The sequence below is a fragment of the Oncorhynchus mykiss genome, chromosome 21, assembly GCF_057628025.1.
Source record: "Oncorhynchus mykiss isolate SJ-2025 chromosome 21, ASM5762802v1, whole genome shotgun sequence".
NCBI lineage: Eukaryota > Metazoa > Chordata > Actinopteri > Salmoniformes > Salmonidae > Oncorhynchus > Oncorhynchus mykiss.
In genome coordinates this window covers 18,039,171-18,059,641 of record NC_143042.1, presented here as the reverse complement: position 1 = coordinate 18,059,641, position 20,471 = coordinate 18,039,171, and the positions used below count along the sequence as shown (strand labels likewise).

General features: G+C 48.0%; 1 protein-coding gene across 1 annotated transcript in view; it reads left to right on the top strand.

Annotated features, from left to right (window-relative positions):
* LOC110501043 (protein O-mannosyl-transferase TMTC1) overlaps nucleotides 1-20,471 on the top strand; it is a 100,251-nt gene that overhangs the window by 66,102 nt on the left and 13,678 nt on the right. Inside the window, exons 8-14 of the mRNA XM_036957509.2 lie at nucleotides 3,626-3,747; nucleotides 10,022-10,189; nucleotides 12,247-12,360; nucleotides 16,697-16,840; nucleotides 17,941-18,049; nucleotides 18,527-18,629; nucleotides 20,233-20,368. Coding sequence (XP_036813404.1) covers nucleotides 3,626-3,747; nucleotides 10,022-10,189; nucleotides 12,247-12,360; nucleotides 16,697-16,840; nucleotides 17,941-18,049; nucleotides 18,527-18,629; nucleotides 20,233-20,368 — 896 coding nt within the window. The remainder of the gene's footprint in view (nucleotides 1-3,625; nucleotides 3,748-10,021; nucleotides 10,190-12,246; nucleotides 12,361-16,696; nucleotides 16,841-17,940; nucleotides 18,050-18,526; nucleotides 18,630-20,232; nucleotides 20,369-20,471) is intronic.

The window sequence follows — 20,471 nt, the reverse complement described above, 5'->3', positions numbered from 1 at the left end:
GCCTAGCCATCTGTTGGCCTGGCAGGGCTGGTGAGTGTGTGTGTGTGTACTGCCTAGCCATCTGTTGGCCTGGCAGGGCTGGTGAGTGTGTGTGTGTGTGGACTGCCTAGCCATCTGTTGGCCTGGCAGGGCTGGTGAGTGTGTGTGTGTGTGGACTGCCTAGCCATCTGTTGGCCTGGCAGGGATGGTGTGTGTGTGTGTGTGTGTGTGTGTGTGTGTGTGTGTGTGTGTGTGTGTGTGTGTGTACTGCCTAGCCATCTGTTGGCCTGGCAGGGCTGGTGAGTGTGTGTGTGTGTGTGTACTGCCTAGCCATCTGTTGGCCTGGCAGGGCTGGTGAGTGTGTGTGTGTGTGTGTACTGCCTAGCCATCTGTTGGCCTGGCAGGGCTGGTGAGTGTGTGTGTACTGCCTAGCCATCTGTTGGCCTGGCAGGGCTGGTGAGTGTGTGTGTACTGCCTAGCCATCTGTTGGCCTGGCAGGGCTGGTGTGTGTGTGTGGACTGCCTAGCCATCTGTTTTTTTTATTTTATTTTACCTTTATTTAACCAGGTAGGCAAGTTGAGAACAAGTTCTCATTTACAATTGCGACCTGGCCAAGATAAAGCAAAGCAGTTCGACAGATACAACGACACAGAGTTACACATGGAGTAAAACAAACATACAGTCAATAATACAGTAGAAACAAGTCTATATACAATGTGAGCAAATTAGGTGAGAAGGGAGGTAAAGGCAAAAAAGGCCATGGTGTCAAGGTAAATACAATATAGCAAGTAAAACACTGGAATGGTAGTTTTGCAATGGAAGAATGTGCAAAGTAGAAATAAAAATAATGGGGTGCAAAGGAGCAAAATAAATAAATTAATTAAATACAGTTGGGAAAGAGGTAGTTGTTTGGGATAAATTATAGGTGGGCTATGTACAGGTGCAGTAATCTGTGAGCTGCTCTGACAGTTGGTGCTTAAATCTAGTGAGGGAGATAAGTGTTTCCAGTTTCAGAGATTTTTGTAGTTCGTTCCAGTCATTGGCAGCAGAGAACTGGAAAGAGAGGCGGCCAAAGAAAGAATTGGTTTTGGGGGTGACTAGAGAGATATACCTGCTGGAGCGTGTGCTACAGGTGGGAGATGCTATGGTGACCAGCGAGCTGAGATAAGGGGGGACTTTACCTAGCAGGGTCTTGTAGATGACATGGAGCCAGTGGGTTTGGCGACGAGTATGAAGCGAGGGCCAGCCAACGAGAGCGTACAGGTCGCAATGGTGGGTAGTATATGGGGCTTTGGTGACAAAACGGATTGCACTGTGATAGACTGCATCCAATTTGTTGAGTAGGGTATTGGAGGCTATTTTGTAAATGACATCGCCAAAGTCGAGGATTGGTAGGATGGTCAGTTTTACAAGGGAATGTTTGGCAGCATGAGTGAAGGATGCTTTGTTGCGAAATAGGAAGCCAATTCTAGATTTAATTTTGGATTGGAGATGTTTGATATGGGTCTGGAAGGAGAGTTTACAGTCTAACCAGACACCTAAGTATTTGTTGGCCTGGCAGGGCTGGTGTGTGTGTGTGTGTGTGTGTGTGTGTGTGTGTGTGTGTGTGTGTGTGTGTGTGTGTGTGTGTGTGTGTGTGTGTGTGTGTGTGTGTGTGTGTGTGTGTGTGTGTGTGTGTGTGTGTGTACTGCCTAGCCATCTGTTGGCCTGGCAGGGCTGGTGAGTGTGTGTGTGTGTGTGTGTGTGTGGACTGCCTAGCCATCTGTTGGCCTGGCAGGGCTGGTGAGTGTGTGTGTGTGTGTACTGCCTAGCCATCTGTTGGCCTGGCAGGGCTGGTGTGTGTGTGTGTGTGTACTGTCTAGCCATCTGTTGGCCTGGCAGGGCTGGTGAGTGTGTGTGTGTACTGCCTAGCCATCTGTTGGCCTGGCAGGGCTGGTGAGTGTGTGTGTGTACTGCCTAGCCATCTGTTGGCCTGGCAGGGCTGGTGAGTGTGTGTGTGTGTGTGTAATGCCTAGCCATCTGTTGGCCTGGCAGGGCTGGTGAGTGTGTGTGTGTGTGGACTGCCTAGCCATCTGTTGGCTTGGCAGGGCTGGTGAGTGTGTGTGTGTGTGGACTGCCTAGCCATCTGTTGGCCTGGCAGGGCTGGTGTGTGTGTGTGTGTGTGTGTGTGTACTGCCTAGCCATCTGTTGGCCTGGCAAGGCTGGTGAGTGTGTGTGTGTGTGTGGACTGGGACATATGTCAGTCAGCCAGTTCTGAAGGGTTCTACTGGGATGGACTAACGGTCCAGAACTAGAGGGGTCTGATCTGGGAGGGATGCCTTGCTGCTGACCACCCAGTATAGTCATCTGGAGCACTGGGCTGTAGCGCAGAATATTCCTCTACACCAGGGGTTGAGAGATGAGGAGAGAGGAAAGGAGGGATGGTGGAAAGGGAAGAAAAGAGGAGAGGAGGAGAAGAGAGAGTAGAGTGACGGGGGAAACTAGAGGACATTTAGAATGGAAAGGAAAGAGTTAAGAGTAGAGGACTGAGGACGAAAGAAAGAGAGAGGAGATGAACAGGTGATAGAGAGGAGGAGGAGGAGGATGGAGGGAGAAAGGTGTGCAAGGTTAAAGCAGCTGTATTGTGACAGACGTTGTACAGGCGCCTGCTGCCGTCTCCATGGTAACGGAGAAGCAGTTGAGACATTGCTCTCGTCTACAGCAGAGTTCAGATGTACAGGGAGAATAGGAAGAAGAAGAGGAGGAGGAGTGAGAGTGAGAGAGAGATTTTGTGTGTGCAAGAGAGAGAGAGTCCCCTGAAGGGGCTGTGTTGGAATGACATACAGGGAACCAATGACACATGGAGAGAGACTATCAGCAACCCAACCTCCCCCATCCATTCACTGGTCCACTCCACTGCCTAGTGTATGGGATCACACTGCTTAGAGCAGCACGGTTGAATGGGGGAGAGTGTATGTGCATGTGTTAATTACTGTGTGATCCTATCTATGGCATAATATCTAGCCCCCAGTCTGTGTGCTTCCATGCGTGTGTGTCTGTAGTCGACTAGTGTGTGATCCTATCTATGTCCGCATGCTGTACGTCCCGCGGTGTGATTAGGTGGTTGACAAGAGAATGGGGCGTGGATTGGACCGGCGGCTTAATTAAGACGCCGCGGCTTTGCAACTGTAATTTAACGAGGGAATCAACGCCATTACTGAGGGCACAGTCATTAGACCAATTAGCTTCTGTTTGTTCTAACAACTACGCCGGCTACGTTCAGAATGGAAAAATACAGAGGGGGCTTTTTACTCTTATTAAAAATGAATCGTTTCGACGCAGCGTAGATTTCAAATGAATGAACTGTTTTTAATGATCTACTCAATCGGCGTCGGGCTTCGATATTTCCGAGCATCAGTCAGATATGCTCAGTAACTAAGTGTGACATGTATAATGAATATGCCATTGATCTATTTCCACTGCTGTTTGAAGTGGGCCTGCTGACATGCACATCATGTATTCAAACACTGGACAGAATGCGTGCTACTGCATACAACATGAAGGCCACAGGCGAAACAATTAAATGTGGGGGATTTTAGGCTCTGTTTTTCCTATGGGTGTGCTAACCTCTCACACTTTCTCTCCCTCTCCCCCCCCCCGTCTGTAGAGGTTGGAGAATAGGGAGGTGTTGCTGGGGGTGTTGTTCCTGGTCTTTCCCTTCATCCCTGCCAGTAACCTCTTCTTCAGGGTGGGCTTCGTGGTGGCAGAGAGGGTCCTCTACATGCCCAGGTGGGTTGTGTGTGTGTGTGTGTGTGTGTTATTGTAGGTAATGTGTGTGTTTCCCCACCTCTAAACCTCTCTGGGTTAGGATGGTTTTTAATTAGATAGCTGGTGTAATTCTCCTGTGTGCAGTAGTGTGTAGACTAGCTTGGTTGCCCTTACTGCATTTGTGTGTGTTTTAGGGCTGACCCCATTTAGTCAACTGTTCGAAAGGCCAGAAACAGTGAGCAGCAGGAGGACCAGGTTTTTCCCCTTCTGTTCAGGCTATATTGATCTCTGGCTCCCTCTTTTTTTAGTAATTTGTGTGTCTTCATTTTTATCCTACATCTACTGTAGTTGATTTATTTAACAATACACTTTAAAAAAATTCAACCAAGAACAGACGACTCTTGGTCGACCAATATATTTTTTTTGTTGGGGACAGCCCTAGTGTGTTTATCTGTGCGGGAGTTTACAAGAGTGTGTACGAGTGAGTGATTGAACATATGGAGAGCGCGTCACACATGCACGCACACACATGCACGCACACACACACACACACACACACACACACACACACACACACACACATGGTTATTTTCTGCTGTGCTTCACACTTCAGTCAAGGGCCTCTCTGGTACGTCCTTGTAGTGGATTCCTATGAAGTGCTCTCTCTCTCTCTCTCCTCCCTCTCTCCTTTATTCTCTCTCCTCCCTCTCTCCTTTACTTTCTGCTCTCTCCATCTGTCTGTTCTCTCCCGCTGCCTTGCGTCACTCTAAGGGCTCCTTCGTCCTTCAGTGCTTTCAAGGGCTTCCCAGATAAGTTTTCTATTTATTTTTCCTGATGCTGATATCTTATAAGAAAAGCAAATTCTGTTTTGTCTGTCAATGCTCTGTCTCTCTTCTCTCTCTCTTTCGACTTTCTATTGTCCTGTCTCAGGGCCTACCCCCATCTCTTTCTGCTAATCCGGTCCCGGTGTGTGAATGTACGTGTGTGTGCCTGTGTGTGTGCGCATGCGTGTGTGTGTGTAGGATTATCATGGCTGTAGGGGCCTGGAGCCCTGATCAGGCTCAGATGGGCCCTTGGGGGCCTCTGCCCTTTAAACACACATACATGCCCGCGCGCACACAGACACACACATTCACTCCTGCAGGTTGGGAGTTTAGAGTGTATAGCCTGGAGGAAGCTGTGTGTGGAGGGGGGGGGGGGGGGGCTGTGTAAAATCCACTCACTTCATCTCTCTCCACTCACTTACCCTCCTGCATGTATAATGACAGAATAAAGTGTCAACAGATGCTTCTCAAATATGTAAATGATCCCCCCTCAAAAGCAGTTCCCACTGCTGTGATAGGAGGAGTAAGGGAAATGGGACTCCTCCTCCTGTACTGTGGGGTAGTTGATCAAACAGAAAACATGCAACTGTTTTCCAATGTGTATGTGTTGTATCATCTCAGGCAGGTATATGTACAGTATGTGTGTTATTACAGCCACGGTGTAACTAACCAGCGCAGTGGGATACTTGTCAACGAGGCAGAGGGCATGCTGGGATTGATTTAAAGTGAAGGGAACATGAGACGGTGCTAAAGAGAGACCCCTCATCTCTGCCTGCAGTGTGTTACATGTTAGGCTAAATGTAGTCCAGACACATGTCTGAGCACAGGGTTTTCACTTCCATCTAAATGTAGTCCAGACACATGTCTGAGCACAGGGTTTTCACTTCCATCTAAATGTAGTCCAGACACATGTCTGAGCACAGGGTTTTCACTTCCATCTAAATGTAGTCCAGACACATGTCTGGGCACAGGGTTTACACTTCCATCTAAATGTAGTCCAGACACATGTCTGAGCACAGGGTTTACACTTCCATCTAAATGTAGTCCAGACACATGTCTGAGCACAGGGTTTACACTTCCATCTAAATGTAGTCCAAACACATGGCTGTGCACAGGGTTTACACTTCCATCTAAATGTAGTCCAAACACATGGCTGTGCACAGGGTTTACACTTCCATCTAAATGTAGTCCAGACACATGGCTGTGCACAGGGTTTACACTTCCATCTAAATGTAGTCCAGACACATGTCTGAGCACAGGGTTTACACTTCCATCTAAATGTAGTCCAGACACATGTCTGAGCACAGGGTTTTCACTTCCATCTAAATGTAGTCCAGACACATGACTGAGCACAGGGTTTACACTTCCATCTAAATGTAGTCCAGACACATGTCTGAGCACAGGGTTTACACTTCCATCTAAATGTAGTCCAGACACATGTCTGAGCACAGGGTTTACACTTCAATCTAAATGTAGTCCAGACACATGTCTGAGCACAGGGTTTACACTTCCATCTAAATGTAGTCCAGACACATGGCTGTGCACAGGGTTTACACTTCCATCTAAATGTAGTCCAGACACATGGCTGTGCACAGGGTTTACACTTCAATCTAAATGTAGTCCAGACACATGTCTGAGCACAGGGTTTACACTTCCATCTAAATGTAGTCCAGACACATGTCTGAGCACAGGGTTTACACTTCCATCTAAATGTAGTCCAGACACATGTCTGAGCACAGGGTTTACACTTCCATCTAAATGTAGTCCAAACACATGGCTGTGCACAGGGTTTACACTTCCATCTAAATGTAGTCCAGACACATGGCTGTGCACAGGGTTTACACTTCCATCTAAATGTAGTCCAGACACATGGCTGTGCACAGGGTTTACACTTCAATCTAAATGTAGTCCAGACACATGTCTGAGCACAGGGTTTACACTTCAATCTAAATGTAGTCCAGACACATGTCTGAGCACAGGGTTTACACTTCCATCTAAATGTAGTCTTTATTGGGCATGGTTGCTTTAGGGAGGTTTATGCTCATACAACAGGTTTCTCCTGCTCTATATCCCCTTTTAACCTCCTCCTACCCCCTTCCGTCCTTTTCCTATCGCAGTCTAACTCAAATTGTTCTAATTCCCCCCCCCCCTCTCCTTCTCTCCCTCCCTCAATCCCTCGCCTCCTCCCTCTCTCCATCCCTCTAACTATTAATTCTGCTAATCTTTCCTTGCTCGGGTCTGCAGGGAACTTTCACTTATACTCCCTGAGTCATCTGCGTAGCTGAGCGCAGGATTAGTAGTGATTTCCATGCAGACAGGTTCCCCATCCCAGGGTTTAATATCGCCCACTCACAGCTCGACACTCGGCCGCTAAATGAATTCCACCCCAGCCAGAGGTATTAGAGATGCATCACTAACCCGCTGCAAATGCAAAAGGGGACCGAGATTGTGTGTGTGTGTGTGTGTGTGTGTGTGTGTGTGAGACAGAGAGCGATTGCAATTATGCGAGCTTGCGTTTGAGTGTGTGTGTGTGTGTGTGTGTGTGTGTGTGTGTGTGTGTGTGTGTGTGTGTGTGTGTGTGTGTGTGTGTGTGTGTGAGTGTTTGCATGAGAGAGAGAGATTTGTGATTGCGGCTAGAGAGACAGAATGTGGATGTGTGTGGGTGTATGAGAATGTATTGGAAGAGATTGGAGTCTTGTGTAATCGGACATTTCTACCATCCCTTTCCACTTTGCCGCGCCTGCAGAGAAACGCTTTGTTTGCTTTTCAAATGAAACATTTGCCAGGTTCTCGGTTAGCATTCTGTGTGTTTGTTAATTGATTTTCTCCGATGCTGTATACCTTCCTTTCGTCTGACTTTCTGACGAACGCGCTAGCAGAACTTTTTAATGAAGCCCCAAGCGTACGGAGACGTCTCCGGGGAAACGGAGTTCTGCTCCGTGTGTTTTTCGAGAGCTTTCCGCTGCCTGCAATCACACAACCATTTTACTCCACAACAGAGCAAGAGGGAATGCTGGAACGTTATCATGGCAGGCAGGCTTGGTGTGTGTGTGTGTGTGTGTGTGTGTGTGTGTGTGTGTGTGTGTGTGTGTGTGTGTGTGTCTGGCAGGGCTGTACAACTGACAGAGGCGCGGGCGTTTCAGCTGAATTCATTGGCGGTGCTTTTCAGAGAGAGGACAATTAGCGCAGGGTGATCTCATTCATGATCATGCTGATTCACTCAGTTTACGGTCTGCTGTCTGAGATCAACGTCACAGTGCATGCTCTCACGCTCTCTCACACACACGCACACACACACACACACACACGCACCGTGTCATTCTAAGAGACTGCACTTCTCTCATGTGTCACATGCTTTGTTTCACACAGGCCTCAAGGCTTATTATGTGTACTCACAACACACACACACAGTACTCAGATGGGAGTTGTGCAGTGTGTGTGTGCCTGCATGCAAGCACGTGTGTGGATGTGTGTGTGTGTGTGGATAGTGGATAGGATAGGATAGTTTTCTGCTCAGTGAATTCCAGCGTGTGATATCAAGGTCCCCACTTAGGCTGGCATTCATCCCTGTCCGCCCACCCAGGGCTCTGATTGGGGGGGGGGGTTGGGCCGTGCCGTGTGCCAGGGTAAATATTAGCACTGGTTAGGCCGTTAGCTCTGACAGCAGAATGTCTAAAGCAGGAGTGATGGATGCCGGGGCTGTCTGGGTGCTCTCTCTCTCTCTCTCTCTCTGTCTCTGTCTGTGTCTCTGTCTCTGTCTCTCTCTCTCTCTCTCTCTCTCTCTCTCTCTGTCTTTCTCCCTCTCTCTCTGTGTGTCTCTCTCTCTCTCTCTCTCTCTCTCTCTGTGTCTCTCTCCCTCTCTCTCTGTGTCTCTCCCTCTCTCTCTCTCTCTCTCTCTCTTTCTCTCTGTGTCTCTCTCTCTCTCTCTGTCTCTCTCTCTCTCTCGCTGTGTCTCTGTCTCTCTCTCTCTCTCTCTCTCTCTGTGTCTCTCGCTCTCTCTCTCTGTCTCTCTGTGCGTCTCTCTCTCTCTGTGTCTCTCTCTCTCTGTGTCTCTCTCTCTGTGTCTCTCTCTCTCTCTCTCTCTCTCTGACACACACTCAGGAGGATACTGTAAATCAGCAGACAGACTTTAAATAGCTGGCTGCTAGCTCTCTCCCATGTATTCTCCCTCGGTTTCAATCACTCTCTTTGGCTCCTCTCTCGCTCTTCTCCTCTGTCTGTCTGTCGCCGTGTCGTTCTATCACATCTGTACTTTTAACACAGTGTTTTCTGCCTCCTTTCTTTTTTCAACCTGTTCTCACATTCTGTCTCTCTCTCTCTCTCTCTCTCTTAAGATGATTTTCCTCTGTGTTACTTTCTCACAATGTCTCCTGGTTATTTTGTCCACCCACTTTCCTTCCTTCTGCCTGGGTTTGTAGTGGAAACTGCAATGGTTTGGAAGGAATGAGAGAGCCCTGTTTGCCCTGTGCTAATACACACACACACACACACACACACACGCAAACAGGGGTGTGAGACAGCATTGGGGTGGGAGATGGGGTTTGTTCAGTCTTAGTTGTGTGTGTTTGGGGAGGTAGGGGATTGTAAGGAAGCAGCCATGTTATATTTCCTGTGGAAAAACAGGGTACTGTGGGACTGGAGAGGGGGGATTCTTGGCTAGACTTCTAGGACTTCTTGAACTCTGGATAACTGAAAAGCACGTCATTTTCTTGGGTGTGTGCACATGCACAGTGCTTGTGTGTAGTGTTTGTGTGTCCGTTGTCCTGCTTTTGTGTGTGTGCGTGCGTGCGTGCGTGCGTGTGTGTGTGTGTGTGTACGTGCACATTCATTGGTGTGTGCATGTGTACATGCATCATATGTGTGTGGACATGCTGTTAAAGCTCATCGCGCTATGTTTAGCTCAAACTGTCAGGACACGGCGACCAGGGACGTCTTAACCATAAACAGGAAGTGTATGAGCGGCCAATGAGAGCTTCTAGAAAGGGCCGTTTTCTTAATGTGTCGTTTTATTGTGTCGTTTTCTTGTTGAATCCTGTCCAGGGAAAACTCTAGAGAAGCACATTGGTCTCAGAGTAGTGAATGTCTTTGAGAGCAGGAGGAATAGAAAGTATTATCCATGTATGTATTTACACTGCAGCACTGGACTGGAGATGATTGAGTGGGAGATAATTGAAAGACATCTCTCTTTCTCTCTTCCCATCCCCCCCTCATTTCGGCTCCCCTCCTTTCCTTCCCTGTACTATATCTCTCCCTCCCCCTCTTTACTTTTACAAACTCCCCTCTCTTTCCCTGCCTCCCCTCCTCACTGACATACCTTTCTCTAACTTCTCTCCTTCCCCCCATCCTGTCTCCTCCCCCCCACTCCTCTCTACGTCAAATTCACCCCCCTTCTTCTCTCTGACCTTTTTCCCCCATCTTTCTTCACTCCCCTCTCCCTCTCGCTCCCCTTTACCCCCTCCCTCCTCCTCCAGTATGGGTTACTGTATCCTGGTGGCCCATGGCCTGGGCAGGTTGTGTTCTGTGGTGGGTCGCTGGGGCACCACGGCCCTGACCGTCTCCACGCTGCTGCTCCTCCTGCTCTTCTCCTGGAAGACCGTTCAGCAGAACGACATCTGGCTGTCCCGGGAGGCCCTCTTCAGGTCAGTGGTATGGGGTGTGTGTGTGTCTGTGTCTGTGTCTGTGTCTGTGTCTGTGGCCCTGATTCATGCAATGGCTTGAGTTATCACCAGTAGCACATTAGAGAGGCTCGCTCTTTCCACTCACATTTTCTCTTCCTCTCTCCCACTATTTACCCTTCCTCTCTCCTTCCTTCCACACTCTCTCCTTTCCATGTTGTTTTACATGCTAGATTAATGGGTGTGAATATAAAGCTGTTCATTAGAATATGGCACGGTCAGATTACATGCTAATCACACACACGCGCACACGCACACACACACACACACACGTAAACACACCCCTGACCCCATCTACAGTATATGTCCTCAGCAGACATTATCTCTCTCCCAGACTCTGCTTCCTGCTGTTTATCGATTAGTTTATCTGTCCGTTCCTCTTCCTGTCTGCTTCGCTAACAGATAAGGACAGGCTACTAAGACACCTCATTTCATCCCTCCCTCCCTCCATCCCTCCATCTCTCATTCTGGGATCTAGGCATTTTACTTGTCTAACATCAGCTAGCTTGCACTGAAGTGGGAGGGGGGGGGGGGGGGGGGGGGGGGCAATATTTGCGCAATAGTGACAATTTCATGCAGCGCTAAAGGGACTTTTTTCAGACCCACCAAAAGCAGGTCTTAACAGTAATTCAGTTGGATTTCGAGAGTGGAAGCGCAGCCTATCCAGTACCTTTTGTGTCGTTGAATCTCGTAGTTAGAAACGATTGGTTTCCCTCCAAAACCAAGCATAGCCTACCCTCCTCTTAATGAAGGCTGGTTTAGCAGCATCCCAGAGGTGTGTGTTTTTATCCTGGCCATTAGCCAAGTAGCCTATGATTAAAGGGGTTTTAAATGGTCTCCGGAGAGTGCTTTGAAATATTTCAGAGGTTTTTAGCCCTCATGCTTTTTATTATTCATAATTCACATACCTGCATAATTCATTCAACTTTTTCGAGTACGCTATCCATCTCCATTTTCAAAGAGCGGGACTCGTTCCGATTACAAAAGACACACTCCTTCAAACTATTCAGTCCTATGTTTTTTTTTGTTGTTGAGAATCTGCCTTGCAAATAGGAGACAATGATACAATGGCCAATGTAGAAATATTGTTGTTGTTTTAAAAAACAGATTGCTTTTTTTGGGGGGGTTTATATGATTAAAGACCAAGCCCTTCATAGGCTACCCTTACCTTAGGCCTAGGCTACTAACAAATGCTGGTTCAATGGCAAATTTGTATCCTTGCCTTTATCCTAGCCTATCCATAAAAGGTGTTTAAATGGTCTATTCGTCAGAGTGCCTTGAATGAAACATGTACTACACATCCTAAAACATAAACAAATCTGACTTGCATTCTTAAATTCACTTGTTCAGGTATCCAACCCCATCTCCAAACAGCACCTCTCATCCAGTTACCAAAGATTTGCCTCTCCAAACATATTTAAATGATTTAGTCCTATAATGCAGTGTCAACGGTAGGCCTAGGCTATATTTTGCTTCTTGAGAACGTGACACACGCATATGCAATTTACAGGAGCCTAGTATTTTTTATTTTATTTTAGGAGAAGTGCGATGAGGGCAGACATGCCCTCGTTGAAGCCAATTACAACAATGATGACTGTCAACACTCCAAACATATTGAGGGGACAAAAACAGGATTGAATTATTATTATTATTATTATTTTTACTATCACTCGTTACTGTAGCCTAAGCTTTTTAATTAAACTGTAGTATCAATCCGCAATGGGCCAGGGCGAGCAAATGCAGTGCACCCAGTCGAATTGCAGTTGATGACAAGGCAAAGGCCATCAATAACTTATAGAACTTGAGACGAACACATGCAGTAAAAGGCGACTGCACTTCCTGATTTGGCCTTGTTTTGAAGAATGCTCATTAAGAATGCTAGCGGCCACGACTGAAGCCAAGCGAGAGTTGTCTTGGGGGTGTGGTTTGGTGGGGGTGTGGTTTGGTGGCGGTGTGGTTTGTTCATCTGCTTCACTGCCTCTCCTCCTTTTCCCCTCATCCTCTCTCTCTCTTTACTACAGGTCTGGCATCCAGACGTTGCCTCACAACGCCAAGGTTCACTACAACTACGCCAACTTCCTGAAAGACAGAGGGCGCCACCAGGAGGCCATCCACCACTACAAAACTGCTCTCAGGTCAGTTATAGTGTCCATAATGACCGAGCTTTTGCTGTTTACACCACAACAAATCTGTTCTGAAGACAATCTGAGTGTCCAAGAAAGTAAAACTACAGGAATAAAAGTGAGTTTAGGCGTTTCATCCTGATCACCGTGTCAACTGGACACAGTCCCGCCAAACCACAGTCATTCCTCAACCGCAATAACACCATCAGCTTTTCAACGTTCAGGGATACAGTAATTCTGCCAAAACCACAGTCTCGGTTCTCAGGGCATGTTTGAAACCTCAGGTGACCTCACCCACTCCTGGACCTGAAAGTTTTCAAGTTACATTCAAAATTACATCGAGGTAAGAAAACCCCCACTGAGAAACGTTAAGGAACCTCCCTGAGAAACGGTAAGGAAAACCCCACTGAGAAACGGTAAGAAAACCCCACTGAGAAATGGTAAGGAACCCCACTGAGAAACGGTAAGGGAACCCCACTGAGAAACGGTAAGGAAAACCCCACTGAGAAACGGTAAGAAAACCCCACTGAGAAATGGTAAGGAACCCCACTGAGAAACGGTAAGGGAACCCCACTGAGAAACGGTAAGGGAACCCCACTGAGAAACGGTAAGAAACCCCATTGAGAAACGGTAAGAAACCCCACTGAGAAACGGTAAGGAACCCCTGTGAGAAACGGTAAGGAACGCCACTGAGAAACGGTAAGGGAACCCCACTGAGAAACGGTAAGGGAACCCCACTGAGAAACGGTAAGGAACCCCCCTGAGAAACGTTAAGGAACCCCACTGAGAAATGGTAAGGAACCCCCCTGAGAAACGGTAAGGAAAACCCCACTGAGAAACGGTAAGAAAACCCCACTGAGAAACGGTAAGGAACCCCCCTGAGAAACGGTAAGGAACCCCCTTGAGAAATGGTAAGGAACCCCCCTGAGAAACGGTAAGGAAAACCCCACTGAGAAACGGTAAGAAAACCCCACTGAGAAACGGTAAGGAACCCCACTGAGAAACGGTAAGGGAACCCCACTGAGAAACGGTAAGGAACCCCCCCTGAGAAACGTTAAGGAACTCCACTGAGAAACGGTAAGAAAACCCCACTGAGAAACGGTAAGAAACCCCCACTGAGAAACGGTAAGAAAACCCCACTGAGAAACGGTAAGGAACCCCCCTGAGAAACGGTAAGGAACCCCCCTGAGAAATGGTAAGAAACCCCCACTGAGAAACGGTAAGGAACCCCATTGAAATCTTGGCTCCAAACCTCAATCAGCAAGCGGTCAAGAAACGGTCAGGTAGGTCTCAACGGAGAACAGTTCTTCGCCCTTGCTCCAGGACAAAGAGAGGACATCTTTCTTAATATGGCATGTCGTCCCTATAATGTCTAGACTGTACCTTCAGGCCTAACTAGAATTCATTAATTTAAGTAGGAGACACGTTATTGACTATCGTAGGTTGATGGTCCGCCCCCTCAACTAATTACAAAACACCATTTTATTAAATCAGAAGGAACTCTGTTTTCTGCACCTAAATGCATAAAGGCACACACGCTCTCTTGCTTGCACACACAGGCACACACTAGATTGCATATTCTCAAGCATGTAATGGCCTTGTCTCAGCTCGATGCTTGCACCCCATTCATCTCAGTGAGACACAAACATCCAGCGCTCTACCTAATGAAAGAAGGGATCCATTTGTTCTGCCTGTCACTGGCCCTGGCCCAGAGGGCTATATATTTATCCCCCAGTCCAGCTTTTCCTTTTTCTCGTCCCCCTCTCTTCCCTCCCCACTACCACCCTCCATTCTTCTTGAGTCATAACTGATGATCCTTTCAGTGCTCTGTCATTTTGTCTCTGTGTAGTTGTGCGGGTGTGTGTGTGAGAGAGTTTGTTTGTCTCAGTCGTCAGTATTTGACTGACAGGAGCAGGGAAATCATCATGCTGTGTATGTCTGCTGCTGTATCGGAGTCTCTCTCCCCTCCTCCTTCTCCTCCCTTCTTCCTCCCTTCCCTCCTCCTCCCTTCCCCCCTCCTCTCTCTTCTCTCCCCTCTGCCTGTTTTCCCTCCTCCCCCCCTTCCCTCCTCCTCCTTTCCCCCCTCCTCTCTCTTCTCTCCCCTCTGCATGTTTTCCCTCCTCCCCCCCTTCCCTCCTCCTCCTTTCCCCCCTCCTCTCTCTTCTCTCCCCTCTGCATGTTTTCCCTCCTCCCCCCCTTCCCTCCATGTCCCGTCCCTCCTCCTCTCTCTTCTCTCCCCTCTGCCTGTTTTCCCTCCTCCCCCCCTTCCCTCCTCCTCCTTTCCCCCCTCCTCTCTCTTCTCTCCCCTCTGCATGTTTTCCCTCCTCCCCCCCTTCCCTCCATGTCCCGTCCCTCCTCCTCTCTCTTCTCTCCCCTCCTCCCCCTCTCCTCTCTTCCAGTGTGCCAGGCGCTAGCTAGAGCCAGTTTGACATATTTGGACAGAAGGGTTTAGGTCCAGTGGGATCATTCTTTTCTCTTCCTGCAGTTTGTTCTTTTACCTTTCTATCCCCCCTGGCTTAGCTAGAGTGTGTGTGTGTGTGTGTGTGTGTGTGCATAGGGATGCATATCTCAGACCTCAATCAGTTCCCTTCCCTGTTTCTATGTTCCTCATCCCCCTATCCGTCCATCTCTCCATCCTCCGAATACCCCATAATTTCATCCACTTTCCTCCCCCTTCCCCTTTTCCCATCTCTGTCTCATCCCTCCACAAAGTCAAAGACAGACGAGCAGAAGTCTGCTCCCCCCTCCCTCTCTTTCTCCCTCTCTCTCTCTCTCTTTTCCTGTTCCCCTCGAATGCCTTCTCCTGCCTGTATCTACGTATAGCAACAGGATCCTGCATGTGTGCTGTTGTAATCCTGTCCAGAACCCTTTGCTGCCTTTGTCCCCCTCCAAACCACATGACTCTCTACACAGAGGCTGCTCTGAAATGGTACCCTTTTCTCTATGTTCTGTCAAAGGTAGTGTACTGTATAGGGAATAAGGCAGAAAAACTTCAAGAAATGAAGAGGTGGTGAATTCCATTTGTTTCTTAACGGCTATTGTGTACGTTGCTTGTACGTTATCAATGGGCTGCACGGTGCATTCTGGGTCATTCTGGACAAGTGGGAGTCAATTGGGCCCTAGCTCAAAAACCCAATATTAGCACGAATTACGTGAAGAAGAAAAACAACGTGAAAAATGCTACCACGACGTGAGATAATAACTTGTTCTCTTTAATACCGTATAGCTTTGAAATCGGGACATTGCGTAGGTAGAAGGGATTGCGTGACGCTTAACTTAGCAACCGCGTGACGCAGCATGACAACGTGAAAGCGATTGGTCTACAGTCGGCATTATATGTTACATTATACAGTCATTGGCCAATGACATAACCATCTCCTCATTTCTTTAAGTATTTCTGGAATAGGGTGCCTTTTTTTTTCAGACAACAAAGTTTAACCCTCAGGCAATTTACCTCCACTTCAAATGAGGTTCGTAGCTCATTTTTCTTGTTTTTCATTTGGGCTAAAACGTGGTAAGAGAGAGAGGCGATGTTGTTACCCTGGAGTTGTTGGTTTTATTGCATGCTTTCGAGGTTGTTTTATTAGTTTGTTTTTCAGGTTTAGTGTTCTGGTCCCCTGCTAAGACATTAGATTGGGTGATGGTGTGTGTGTGGGGATCAATAGTGTGCTTACGGGCAGTGTGCGTGCCACTAAGTCCACACTGCTTCCTTTCCAGGCAGGGTCACACTGAAAGGCGATGTAAACTGTGACTCGTTAGCCAATGGAACGGAGCCCGAGTTGCCATGGAAATGGACACGGTTGTCGTGGCGTTGTTTCACCTCTCGCCCCCCGGCGTTGTGATGAGTGTCTCTCACAGTTATGGCACTAATAATTCAAATGGATTTACAAATTACATGCCACCTTTGACCCGATCCTTTCTTAAAGCACTCAAAGCTCTTTAAGGGCGTTTCATGCCTTTTTCAGACACTCTAGAATGATTGATTTACAGAAGCCATTTTGTGTACGATAACCATTATCAGGATAACAACCACTCATCCTAATGACGGTATCATGGGGGTCATGTCGTCTTCTTGTAGTGCTTTGGGGGTCATGCAAGGATACATGAGAAGGGTCACATGTCCCCAAAGTGCTAAATTGCTTCCTGTCATCGGCATGGATTTCAAGGACCAGACCGATCAGGCACCTTTTCAACCAGTAGCGGTCATCACAAAATGTGATGAAGGAAGAATGTTTTCTTCCAGATTGGAACTTGAAGATACCTGTCTGTTTTCTTCTCCTCCTCTCCCTGAACTACTTTCCTGCTCTTCTCCTTTCCGCCTCCCTTCCCCCTCCTCTAACCTCTCCAGGTTGTGCCCTCGCCATGCCAGTGCCATGAACAACCTGGGTACTCTGACACGCCACCCAGAGGATGCCGAGCACTACTACAGGACCGCCCTGGACACCAACCCCCAGCACAACAGAGCCCTGTTCAACCTGGGAAACCTGCTCAAGTAGGATGTACACACACACACGGCATGCGTGCACACACACACACACATTGTGCGTGCACTCAGAGGTCTCAGCACAAGGCTCGCACCCCATTCATTCGTACACACCCTGTCCCTGCAGCTCACGTAACGAGGAACACACAGTGCCCTACCTGAGGATAAATGGCTTACATTAGCAGAATGCTGTGTCTGTTCTTTCTCACACAGTCATAGCGCTGAGGGAAATAGTTTAGACACGTGGTGGCGAGCTGTTCTGCTTGTTGCTCATTAGGGGTGTGTGTGTGTGTGTGTATGTGTGTGTGTGTGTGTGTGTCACATCATCGACACTGCTCTGCTCTACTCATCCCTGTCACTCTGGCAGGAGGCTGATTGGAAAAACATTTAGTTTAACACAGAGATAAACAGAGCACTCATGAAATCACTGGGTAGACACAAAGAGGAGGGGCTTAGGTGGGGGCTTGTTAGAACAACAAAACACTTTCATACACACACACACACACAGACACAGACACCAGCGCAGCAGACTTGGCGTTTGCCGGGACAGTGGGAGTATTCTGTTACTGTTTGTTTACTGTCTGCATTATAGCCCCCACCTACTTTATTGTCATTGATGGGCGTGTAAGGTGTTTGTAGTACACACACAGCAGCATTCCTGCTTGCCTGGCTGGCTCTAATGGAGAAACATGGCAGTAATGGCAATACAAATTAACTCCATTATTGCGCTACAGATCCATCAACATCAACATTGATGGGAGTGTAAAGTGTTTGTAGTACACACACACACACACACACACACACACACACACGCACAGCAGCATTCCCTGCTAGCGTGGCTATCTCTAATGTTGAATCAAATGAACTTCATCATTGCGCTACAGATCCATCAGGTCTATATTTTAAATTACGGCCTGTGAACATACAGCCTCGAGCCTAGAGACAGACCCAACATGGATTCCCATTACTCCTGCTGGGCCTGACACCGTTTCCAGGTCATCTACTGTATGGATACACAGCGGGTGTGTGTGTGTTTGTGTGTCAGCAGAAAACGGACACAACATAGCCATATGATGATGATGATGATGATGATGATGATGTTATTTCAGGTCCCAAGGGAAGAAGGAAGAGGCGGAGGCTCTGTTGAGAGACTCCATTCGGTTTGGCCCACACTTCGCTGACGCCTACTCCAGTCTAGCATCACTTTATGCAGAGCAGGTAACACACACGTATATGCACGCGCACTCACACACACACACACACACACACACACACGCTTTGCAGGTAATACACAAGCCATTCCAGTGATGTCTCAATCTATGCACTGGTTGCATACACACACAAAAATACACACATTCTCTCACACACATACTTAGCATGCACTCACACACACACTTTTGTAAGAGCATGTTAGGCAATGTGAGTTCTGCTATAGCCCCCCTTCCCCCCTTTCCATGGATTCAGAATTCAATTAAAATTCGCTGTAGATCATTAATCTTGCTGCCGGGAACTCCAGTCACTGTGCCATTACTTTGGCTTGTTCAATTAAACACGCTCACTGACTCCCTAACCTTCTATTACCACAGGCTCTTTCTAACCTTATCTCAGCGTAGCCACAATTTCACACATGACATCAGCTCACACTCAATAATTCAATATAACTATTTTATTGATCTTGTATTCTTTTTATTATAGAAGCGGTTTGCGGAGGCCAATGACGTTTATCTTCAAGGCATAGAGAGCTGCCCGGACAGCTCGGACCTGCATAATAACTACGGAGTGTTTCTGGTTGATACCGGTGAGTTCCGTTGGGTTGGTAGGAGAGGAGAATGTTGATCTGTCTGCAAATAAAGTTTTAGCTTACTACTCACAACTCTCTGTCTCTCTGTCTGTCTGTCTGTCTGTCTCTCTCTCTCTCTCTCTCTCTCTCTCTCTCTCTCTCTCTCTCTCTCTCTCTCTCTCTCTCTCTCTCTCTCCCTCTCTCACGCCTCTCTCACACCTCTCTCTCTCTCCTCTCTCTCACACACCTCTCTCTCATACACCTCTCTCTCTCTCACACACCTCTCTCTCTCTCACACACCTCTCGCTCTCTCACACACCTCTCGCTCTCTCACACACCTCTCTCTCTCTCACACACCTCTCGCTCTCTCACACACCTCTCGCTCTCTCACACACCTCTCGCTCTCTCACACCTCTCGCTCTCTCACACCTCTCTCTCTCACACCTCTCTCTCTCTCTCACACCTCTCTCTCTCTTCCTCTCTCTCTCTTCCTCTCTCTCTCTCTCTCTCTCTCTCACACCTCTCTCTCTCTCACACCTCTCTCTCTCTCTCACACACTTCTCTCTCTCTCTCACACCTCTCTTTCTCACACACCTCTCTCTCTCTCACACATCTCTCTCTCTCGCTCTCACACACCTCTCTCTCTCTCGCTCTCACACACCTCTCTCTCTCTCTCGCTCTCACACACCTCTCTCTCTCACACCTCTCTCTCTCTCACACCTCTCGCTCTCTCACACCTCTCGCTCTCTCACACCTCTCTCGCTCTCTCACACCTCTCTCGCTCTCTCACACCTCTCTCTCTCTCTCTTACACCTCTCTCTCTCACACACTTCTCTCTCTCTCTCACACCTCTCTCTCTCTCGCACCTCTCTCTCTCGCACCTCTCTCTCTCTCACACCTCTCTCTCTCTCTCACACCTCTCTCTCTCTCACACCTCTCTCTCTCTCACACACCTCTCTCTCTCGCTCTCACACACCTCTCTCGCTCTCTCACACCTCTCACCCTCTCACACCTCTCTCGCCCTCTCACACCTCTCTCTCTCTCTCTCTCACACACACTTCTCTCTCTCTCTCACACCTCTCTCTCTCACACCTCTCTCTCTCTCTCACACCTCTCTCTCTCACACACCTCTCTCTCGCTCTCACACACTTCTCTCTCTCGCTTTCACACACCACTCTCTCTCGCTCTCACACACCTCTCTCTCTCTCTCTCTCGCTCTTACACACCTCTCTCTCTCGCTCTCACACACCTCTCTCTCTCTCACACACCTCTCTCTCTCTCGCTCTCTCTCTCACACACCTCTCTCTCTCGCTCTCACACACACCTCTCTCTCTCTCTCTTACACCTCTCTGTATCTCTCTCTCTCAATTCAATTTAATTCAATTTGCTTTATTGGCATGACGTAATAATGTACATATTGCCAAAGCTTATTTTGGATCTTTACAATACATAAAAAAAAAAATGGGAATCAAATTGTCAACGGGACAACAGTAACAACAATAACCTAGTGTCAAAATAACCATACATTCAACAATAACTATAAGTATACAGTAGAGGACATGTCTCTCTCTCTCACACACTTCTCTCACTCTCACTCTCTCTCTCACTCTTCTCTCATTAGGAGAAGGCGATCTGGCGGCAGCCCACTACCAGCATGCCGTGCGTCTCAAGCCGGTGCACTACGTCGCCATGGTAAACTTGGGCCGCCTCCTTCGCTCCTCAAGTGAGAACAAGGAGGCGGAGTCTTGGTACAAAAAGTGAGTTAAGAGGTGACAACCAATTTGGGAATATGGGAGAAATTCACAAGTCAAAACGAGAGCAACACTAGCCAAGTGCCCATTGTCCAGAGAAGAGAGTCAT